We start from the raw sequence: 10,767 nt of genomic DNA, 5'->3' as shown, positions 1-10,767 counted from the left end.
CACACACACACACACACACACACACACACACACACACACACACACACACACACATATAGCGCACAGATCTCCTGCACGGCAACAGGGATGGATCTTCAAGACCCCTGTTGCCTTTTCCCTCTGTCTCCCCACCTCTCTCTCTCTCTCTCACTCCATCTGATCTCTCTCTCCGTCCCTCTCTCCTCTCTCTTTCCCTCCTCTCTCTCTCTCTCTCTCTCTCTCTCTCTCTCTCCCCCCCCCCCCCTCTCTCTCTCTCTCTTCCCCCCCCCCCAGATATGGTAGGCACATGGTCTGATGGCCACTCCCTCCCTCCCACACTAGATCCTGGATTTCTTCAGTGGCATCAGTTCAGCAAAAGCTAAGGTATGGCAACGTGACTGGTGTTTGCGCACGTGCAAGACACCAGTCATGTTGCCATACCTTAGCAACAGGCATGATGAATTTGCTTTTCAGAAGTACATTTTGTACACGGTACACCCTGTAGCCAAGGTATGGCAGCTGCCATACCTTGCCATACCCAATTGACCCCACTGGATGTCCTCCAGCTAGGCTAGGGTCAGTTTGCCTTTCCTGAGTCTAATGCAGGGGTCTTCAACAGGGGGTCCGGGACCCCTAGGGGGTCCTCAGAGTTACTACAGGGGGTCCTCCAAATCTTTGTGTGATAGAAACAAATTTTCTCCTTTTTTATATTAACGATTTGAACCCTAGTGTCCATATTCTGAGAACTTTAGCCAAAAATAGCAGATCTACAAGCTCACAACGCCTCGCGCTTATAGATCGGCTATTTTCGGCAGAGGTTTGGTGTAGAGGAGAAAAATAGCAAACTAAGTACAGTGTGAAAGGTCAAGTTTATTAAGTATTGACAGTTCAAGTGGTTAACACACACACACACACACACACACACACACACACACACACACACACACACACACACACACACACTGATTAGTTAGGAAACATAACTTCTAAATTAGCTGCTCACATCCACCACCGCTCACATCCACCACCGCTCATTCTTCAAACATGGGTTTGATTTTTTCCACCACTACAGATGAGAGCAGAGCGCCACACAGGCACCGCCTCAATCCCTCTCCTCCCCATTTCCAAGTGATAAATACGGATGGAAGTAACGGTCCGCTACCCTGCAGAGCAGTAATAAGATTGATGCATCACGTACCGCTCGGTTTGAGCGACACGCGACAGACAGCAAAAAAAGAGAAGAGAAGAGATTCCTCTGCACAACTTCGATCCGTTTAGAAAGTGATTCTTCCTCCAGCCAGAGGTTCGGTTTTGTTGGGCTTTCACTCAGCCAGCGGCAGCAGCCATGGCTCCTCTGGTCTACTGCCAGGTATAGTTTTACACTAAATATAGTCTCGCATGCTGCTCATTTGTTTTTGTTTTGATTATTTCACCGCGTGGCAGACTTAATTGGCAGCAAGATGATCACTGCTGTTTGTTTTGTGCTCTAGGTCTGCCAGAAGAGCTGTCGTCATGTCGCTGACTTCAAGGAACATCTGCGGTCGAGAGAACATCGATTGGTATGTATTGAAATATTAATAAGCCTATATAATAATAAATAATATTAATGGAGAACATATTAGGCTATTATCCCCGGAGAGAGTGATACCCAAGTCAAGTGGTGCTTCGTTCGTAGTGTTCTGTCAGCGTTACATAATAGGAACCTTTCCAGGGGAATCCCGCGCCGCAGGAAACCCCCTTGGCCGTGATGTCTCCGATGTGTGCGAATTAAACTCCTGTTTTGTCTTGATATGATCCCTCTCTCTCGAATAGCCTACGTTGAAAAATGAATACATAAATAACGTTTGAGTATTTCAGACTGCATTGTTTTCTGTAACAGCAGCCAGCAGGAAACAGATTCAATTCGCTAGCCCTGAAACATGACGGCAGAGGCGTCAATTGGGTATGGCAAGCCGTGGCAGCTGCCATACCTTGGCTACAGGGGGAAATAATAAAATGTACTGTAATCGTGCCTGTTGCTAAGGAAGGTATGGCAACATGACTGGTGCGCGCGTGCAAGACACCAGTCATGTTGCCACACCTTAGCCTTTTCTGAACTGACGCCGCTGCATGACGGTCGCTGATAACATGACGTACGACCGTCATGGATGAGGATTCACCTCGGTTGGCGGACGCGAATTCAAAAGCGTCTACAAACTACACAAACGTTCACATTTCACAAACAAAGTGCTTAATAAAGTCACAACACATTGTACATCTTGGCCGGCATTGTATAATTAGCCGGGACCTCCGTGTTCTTTAATAAGAAGCCCTTTTATCCGATATTTCTCAGTTGTCGCATTTCCCCATGCTCACCAACCCCATCTATTGAACACTGAGATGTGGGCGTGGCCTTGCAAAAATGGGTCCGGAAATGCATAACAGAAAAAGTATCGGATAAAAAGGCTTCTTATTAAAGAACACGGATGTCCCAGGTAATTATACAATGCCGGCCAAGATTTACAATGTGTTGTGACTTTATTAAACACTTTGTTTGTGAAATGTCAGTGTTTGTGTAGTTTGTAGACGCTTTTGAATTCGCGTCCTTTAGCCGAAGTGAATCCTCATACATGACGGCCGTACGTCATGTTATTAGCGAGTCAGCGACCGTCATGTTTCAGGGCTATCAATTCGCTTGCTTGGCCGTGTTAATACTACATTTCTATCAGTCTTCAGACTTGATGAGATACTGGTATAAAAGCTAAAGAAAGAGCACATTCCGTGTGTCTGTGTTTACTCTGGTCCATATGCGTTAGAAGTGGACCGGAGCTATGTTTTTACGCAAATTACGCACAGCAGTTGCCCTTTTCCTTACGTGTGTTTGTGTCCTTTGAGAAAGTGCCTGTAGTAGGCTATAGTGGAAACGTGCCTTAATAAGAAAATTACAAATGGTATCATTTCGTTTGAGGAGCTGAAATGCTAGGATATTATGTGGAACCTAGTTGTGTGCCTTGTGACTGCACTGCTGTAATAGGGTGTCAGCTTGTGACAGAAATTTCATCAAACTTTACTTTCACCAGTTATTACAAGAAAGACATACACATACTAGTGGACTTGTATGTGCCATAGGTAGCAGGGGTTTTCAAACTTTTTTTGTCTCAGGTCACCCCTTTAAATAACTTTCTCATCCATGGCACCCCTGAATTACACTGTTAATTTTTAGAATCTTACATCATATTACTATGTGAAATGTCCGTTTCCATCAGAACAGACTGAAAATAACGTTATACTTCATGTTTAACCTCTTGAACCCCAGCATCCCTATTCTGGGGGTTCACCAAAAATAGCAGATCTACAAGCTCACAACGTGTCACGTTGTGTCACGTTGTGGCACGTTGTGACACGTTGTGACAGCTTGTAGATCAGCTTGGTGAAGAGAGTTGGCCGTAGCTGGAAAAAGCACTCATCACATCGGGACTGTTTTACCGAGCATAGTGAAGTGATATTGATGAATTCCAAATATTATCAAAGTATGCTGGGGCACCCCTGGACTGGCATCACGGCACCCATTTTGGGAAACCCTGCCATAAGTGTCTATGCCACTGTGGCGTGATTTGGAATTGCACACGCGTTCTGGGCAAACCCCGCCCATGGAAGCTTTTGATTGGCTGAACCGGCGCTAGGGAGCGCTCCTTTTTGGTCGCTTGGACCACACGGCGGTGCGTTTATCGTTTATCGTTTGTAGACGCTTTTGAATTCGCGTCCTTTAGCCGAAGTGAATCCTCATACATGACGGCCGTACGTCATGTTATTAGCGAGTCAGCGACCGTCATGTTTCAGGGCTATCAATTCGCTTGCTTGGCCGTGTTAATACTACATTTCTATCAGTCTTCAGACTTGATGAGATACTGGTATAAAAGCTAAAGAAAGAGCACATTCCGTGTGTCTGTGTTTACTCTGGTCCATATGCGTTAGAAGTGGACCGGAGCTATGTTTTTACGCAAATTACGCACAGCAGTTGCCCTTTTCCTTACGTGTGTTTGTGTCCTTTGAGAAAGTGCCTGTAGTAGGCTATAGTGGAAACGTGCCTTAATAAGAAAATTACAAATGGTATCATTTCGTTTGAGGAGCTGAAATGCTAGGATATTATGTGGAACCTAGTTGTGTGCCTTGTGACTGCACTGCTGTAATAGGGTGTCAGCTTGTGACAGAAATTTCATCAAACTTTACTTTCACCAGTTATTACAAGAAAGACATACACATACTAGTGGACTTGTATGTGCCATAGGTAGCAGGGGTTTTCAAACTTTTTTTGTCTCAGGTCACCCCTTTAAATAACTTTCTCATCCATGGCACCCCTGAATTACACTGTTAATTTTTAGAATCTTACATCATATTACTATGTGAAATGTCCGTTTCCATCAGAACAGACTGAAAATAACGTTATACTTCATGTTTAACCTCTTGAACCCCAGCATCCCTATTCTGGGGGTTCACCAAAAATAGCAGATCTACAAGCTCACAACGTGTCACGTTGTGTCACGTTGTGGCACGTTGTGACACGTTGTGACAGCTTGTAGATCAGCTTGGTGAAGAGAGTTGGCCGTAGCTGGAAAAAGCACTCATCACATCGGGACTGTTTTACCGAGCATAGTGAAGTGATATTGATGAATTCCAAATATTATCAAAGTATGCTGGGGCACCCCTGGACTGGCATCACGGCACCCATTTTGGGAAACCCTGCCATAAGTGTCTATGCCACTGTGGCGTGATTTGGAATTGCACACGCGTTCTGGGCAAACCCCGCCCATGGAAGCTTTTGATTGGCTGAACCGGCGCTAGGGAGCGCTCCTTTTTGGTCGCTTGGACCACACGGCGGTGCGTTTATCGTGGGCTTGCCCAGGCCTTACGGCCTGGGCATAAATATAACGATTGCATTCACCACGGCTTCGTAACTCGCGCGGCGCTCCGCCGGCCGCGCGGCCCTGGCCCGCTCTTCGCGGCCACTTGCGCCTGTGGCGCTCGGGGGCGAAGAGCAGGACCAAGGTCCGCTGGCCTTCGCGCCGCTTGCAATGTCGTGGACAATAATCAAACGCCTCCGCCCAGAACGCATGTGCAATTCCAAATTACGCGCCACTGTGCTACTCATTTTAAAACTTTTGGTAAAGTCAGCAAGAGAGAGAGAGAGAGAGAGAGAGGGTGGGGAGGGGGCGGACAGAGTGGATGAGAGAGACACAGGCACACACAGACAGAGAGAGGTGTTGAAGTGACAGAGAGAGAGAGAGAGAGAGAGAGAGAGAGAGAAGGGGGCGCGCGCACACGCACGCACACACGCACGCACACACGCACGCACGCACGCACGCACGCACGCACGCACACACACACACACACACACACACACACACACACACACACACACACACACACACACACACACACATTATTACATCTAGTACATGTTAGACCAGGGGTGGAGCAACATTGATGATGGAGAGGGTCACTATATTGACACACTCACTCCAGAGGGTCACTATATTAACACACTCACTCCATAGGGTCACTATATTAACACACTCACTCCATAGGGTCACTATATTAACACACTCACTCCATAGGGTCACTATATTAACACACTCACTCCATAGGGTCACTATATTAACACACTCACTCCAGAGGGTCACTATATTAACACACTCACTCCATAGGGTCACTATATTACCACACTCACTCCATAGGGTCACTATATTAACACACTCACTCCATAGGGTCACTATATTAACACACTCACTCCAGAGGGTCACTATATTAACACACTCACTCCATAGGGTCACTATATTAACACACTCACTCCATAGGGTCACTATATTACCACACTCACTCCATAGGGTCACTATATTAACACACTCACTCCATAGGGTCACTATATTAACACACTCACTCCATAGGGTCACTATATTAACACACTCACTCCATAGGGTCACTATATTAACACACTCACTCCAGAGGGTCACTATATTAACACACTCACTCCAGAGGGTCACTATATTAACACACTCACACCAGAGGGCCACAATGCATGTCTTTTGTCTCCATATTTTTACTTTTTAATTAATGAATGCCCTACTTCGTCATTCTACTGTACCGGTATGTGTCCACATATGCAGATCTGATATATACTGTATATACCAGTATATATATATATATATGTATATATATATATATATATATATATATATATATATATATATATATATATATATATATACTGTATATACCGGTATATATATATATATATATATATATATATATATATATATATATATTTATATAATTTCTAATTTATTTAGTTATAATTATACTTATCTTTATGAACTTAAGTGCAAATACATTGGACATTGAAGTAAATTATTATACATTATTATATGTATGATAATACATTTGTACACAAACAAAAACAGTCTGTACAGGGCGAGGCCAGACATTCCACTAGGAGTGCAGGGTGAAAGGTCGACCTGGGCCTCAATGGATAAACATGTGAAGGGAGTCAGGACATCTGGATTTCATCCAGAGTGCGTGCACAGTGCACACACACACACACACACACACGCACACACTGGGCCCCTACTCCCTGGAGAACAGGACACACACACACCCTGGTACAGCTCTCTCATCCCTATATGGTCATGTTTAAGTTAACGCACACACCTCGTGCACAAACTTAGAAGATGCAGGCATGTGCATAGACACTGGGTATAAAAGCGAGCCCAAATCTCCGCACTTTGGTCTGTTGTAGTCAGCTCTCTGTCGGAGCTGGGGTCTGTTGGAGGGTTCACCATGGAAGATACATCTGTCTAACCTGAACTCCCCGTCTCTTCAATAAAACCAACTATTGATGGACAAATGACTGGAATTTTACATTTGTTTCCGTGGGCACAGAGAGCCCCCAAAACCCCCCACAATACACAACAACATGAAAAAGACAATAGCACTCCTGAATAGAGAGACTCTCATTTTTGAATGGCTCTCAGAGCATTTCAGCTGCAGTACCACCTTTGGCCTGAACTGCGCCACACCCCCAAACATTTTTTGAAAAAAAAAAAAAGTTTTGGAAAAAAAAATTTTTTTTGAGAAAAAATTTTTTTTTGAAAAAAAAAAAGAAAATCTTCAAAAACGGCCGATGATGACGTCACAATCGGCAGCAAATCTGGACAGCCTGTTTTAAGAACCTGTGGGATACTTTTAACCTTTGCCTTCTCAAAACCAGAGAAAGACACAACGGTCAGAAATGGGACTTTGTGAGGATAGAAGGTGCTAGTGGGACCCCAAAAAAAGGTTTTAAAATAGGAAAAGTGAAATTTCATGGTGTATCACCTTTAAGGCTGGGCGATATTATGAAAACCTTCGATATTCGATAACGGTGTTGAATACTCAATATTGATATTACTCACGATATTAGTCAAAACAGTTGCATTATACAGTTTTTAATGTTTTTCTGCTTTAGGTCCACTGCCTGCCTAACCCAGATAATGAATAGCATATCCACTTGGGGTGTGTATCCATCCCTTACAAGGCGATTCGATACGTATCCGATACATGGGCTCCGATTCGATTCAGAGACGATACAGCTTACATACAGAACGATTCGATACGATTCGATTCGGTGCAATTTCGATACGATTTCGATTTTGTGGAATTTTATGCGATTCGATTGGATTCGATACGATTCGATGCGATACGGTGTGATCTGATACATACGTTTAATGAAACATTAATTTTCCATTCAATTAAGAAGCTATAGTCTATAAAGTAGCATTGCTGACCTTCAAATAATGGATATCTCATAAAAGACCAAGGAATAACAGAAAATTGTAAAGAAAGATGGATGACAAATCATTTTAGTATCATGTCATTGTTGTGTTCATTCTAAATAGACACAGACATGTATATACAAAAAATAATTAATGTAAACTACAAAGCCTACTGACATGGTTTGAAAATCTGTCTCACACTCCCATTTCAAAGAGCTTCACTTTAGCAGTTACAGTTGGTCAGGTGGAGAAATATAAAACAAACACACAAAAGGCCTGGCCCTTCAGGCTTCAGTACAGTGAAATAATTGTACTTTGCAAAGCTGCTATAATAACACTGAAAAACTAAAATATTACATCCTCACCAATGCCACAGATCAGATCAATCCTCAGCAATGCCACAGATCAGATCACCAAATAAAACTAGTAAAAGAGCCTGCTGTTATTCAGTCAATAAGATCATTTCAAAAAGATCCACTTTACAACAGTGAACAACAGCAGTATAAAGTAAGTGCAACATTTGAAGTCTGGCACACATCATGTCTTCTTGTTATCTTATGGCTCTACTGCAGTAGTTCTAAAAAAAAATCAATGTCAAGGACCCCCAGTTTGACATGGATCAGGCTCTTGTCTTAAGTTTAAATGGAACCAAATGGACCCTAATGGGTCCATTTAGTTCCATGTGTACACTCCCCTGAGTTACACATACCCAAGGGTCCATTTGGTTCCATTTGTACACTCCCCTGAGTTACACATACCCAAGGGTCCATTTGGTTCCTATCATTTCGCCGAGGACCCCCTAGAACTCCCTCAAGGACCCTTGGGGGTCCCCGGACCCCACTTTGAAAACCAATACTCTATAGAAGCCCTTTGCAATAAAAGCTGATGCTGCACAGTACACATAGAAGCGTTAGGTAGGTTTTATTGAAATAACCACACCTGGTTACAGATGGACTGCTTTTTTGCATGTGCTACGTGCATGCATAGTGTGTCTGTTAGTTAATTTGACACATACACCAATACCTCATTTCAAGCCGTCTTCATCGATATGTATACCGGTACCTTGCATGTTGATACCTTGACATTGATATATTTTCAATATATTGCCTAGCCTTAGTTTGCATGTTTGGAAACTAACCTGTGGTTAATCATTAAGTGAAGAGGAGTAACCCATGGCCCACTGACCCATGTTCGACCCCTGACCGCAGAACGGCTACACAGACTATTATCAATGAACACACACACACGCACGCACGCACGCACGCACGCACGCACGCACGCACGCACGCACACACACACACACACACACACACACACACACACACGCATTAAAGAAAAAGTCGACTTCGACTTCATTACACAAGTCGACTCCCACCAGAGAAAGTCGAAAGTCGAAGTTGAAAAAAATAAATAAAAATACTTTCTATGGTGAAAATAGCTATTTTCACAATGTCTGCCTCTATATATTTGACATTTTGGACAATGTTTAATTTGTCATTTTAGAGGTATTAAAAAGTCCTTAAATTGGCACTTTAGAAATGTGAAGATACCCTATATACACTTAAACCTGTTGGTTTGTTTACAGTTGAGTGAGAAAACAATGTTTCACATTAATTTAATCATCTGGGGACCCCCCAAAATAATTGGGTGGTCGTGTGTGATGTGATGACGTCATCAAACGATAAAGTCGACTTCAACTCAACTTTTTACTGAGTCAAGTCGACTTGCAAAAATCACAGGTCGTTAATGACCTAACACACACACACACACACACACACACACACACACACACACACACACACACACACACACACACACACACACACACACACACATACACACACACACACACACACACACCAAAACCTAGAAAGTGGATGGCCCTGCCTGAATACACCAGACAATAACACATTTTAATACTAGTCATTAAAGCTACTAATATAGACTGAAGTAATGAGAGTGAGTGATGTTTGCATGTTTGGAATTGTAACAGCTGAAATCACGCGGACTGACAGTAGACATGAAATATAGCAGAGGCCAGCAGATGTTTTCTATTAACTGAACTATACTGTGTATTAGGGCATTCACCAAATATTCGAATATTCAAATATTCAAATATCAAAGTCAATATTCGACGTTGTTCACCAAAGTCGAATATTCGCTTTTTTTTTTTTTTTTTTTTTTATTGTTTTCTCTTAAAAAAGTATAAAATATATACTTTACAAAGCTTGGCTAGATAGGAAGTCATAAGAATGAGTTGTCAATGCCCCTGGTGGATGAATTAGTTAATGCTCTATACCAGGGGTTCTCAAACCCCTGGTATAGAGCATTATACGTTGCGAGGCGTTGTGAGCATGTAGATCTGCTATTTTCACAATGTTCGCCTCTTGCTTACTTAATATTTGCCAGTCCTGTCGAATATTCGACTATTCAAATACTTTGAGGTTGAATAATTCGAAAACTAAAAATCACTATTTGTGAATGCCATAATACCATGTACCCTCAACACTCCCTGCTTCCTCTTTTCTGTATCTCACAATCATCAGATTGTGTAACTTTCTCTTAGATCAGGGGTCTTTAACGTTTTCAGGCCAAGGACCCCTTAGTTGAGAGAGCGATGAAGCAGGGACACCCACAACCTTTTCATAGATTCCATATAGTTTAATCGTTTGAAGGCACAATCATCAGTGTATTTTGGATTCATGTCAATTTGTGTTTTCAGATATTTAACCACTTGAACTGTCTTAGATTATGTAATAGTTCCGCTTCCTTTGATTTCATCACCCGAAAGTTTCCATGCAACAAAGCGTCTGGTCTTGCAGTGCACCGCACCTCTTCCTGTCGCTCGAGGAGGTGATGATAGATGGAAGACACTAGAAAGACGGTACACAGGAAATAACAAGATCTACAGTATAATATGTGGTTTCGTTATAGGGTGGTTTTCACAGTTGTGTTCGTCTCAATTCTGCACGTACGCACTTTGGATGACATATAGGGCAAA

At 42.8% G+C, this 10,767-nt stretch overlaps 2 protein-coding genes across 5 annotated transcripts in view; one reads left to right on the top strand and one right to left on the bottom strand.

The window, feature by feature from the left end:
- The window catches only part of LOC308293363 (uncharacterized protein), a 525,181-nt gene that overhangs the window by 360,329 nt on the left and 154,085 nt on the right, over window positions 1–10,767 (top strand). For 3 of the 4 annotated variants that reach the window (XM_080735843.1, XM_080735842.1, XM_080735846.1), the window contains exons 1-2: window positions 1,156–1,348; window positions 1,470–1,538. The exons of the other annotated variant lie outside the window; for it this stretch is intronic. In XM_080735843.1, the coding sequence (XP_080591969.1) occupies window positions 1,325–1,348; window positions 1,470–1,538 (93 nt within the window). In that variant the 5' untranslated portion in view covers window positions 1,156–1,324. Of the gene's footprint in view, window positions 1–1,155; window positions 1,349–1,469; window positions 1,539–10,767 lie in introns of those variants that run through there. 4 annotated transcript variants of the gene reach the window in all.
- The window catches only part of LOC308293361 (uncharacterized protein), a 196,317-nt gene that overhangs the window by 143,240 nt on the left and 42,310 nt on the right, over window positions 1–10,767 (bottom strand). The window lies entirely within an intron of this gene.

Source organism: Nannobrachium achirus (genome assembly GCF_963921795.1).
Source record: "Nannobrachium achirus genome assembly, chromosome: 10".
Classification (NCBI taxonomy): Eukaryota; Metazoa; Chordata; class Actinopteri; order Myctophiformes; family Myctophidae; genus Nannobrachium; species Nannobrachium achirus.
This window is presented reverse-complemented; position numbering and strand designations above follow the sequence as displayed.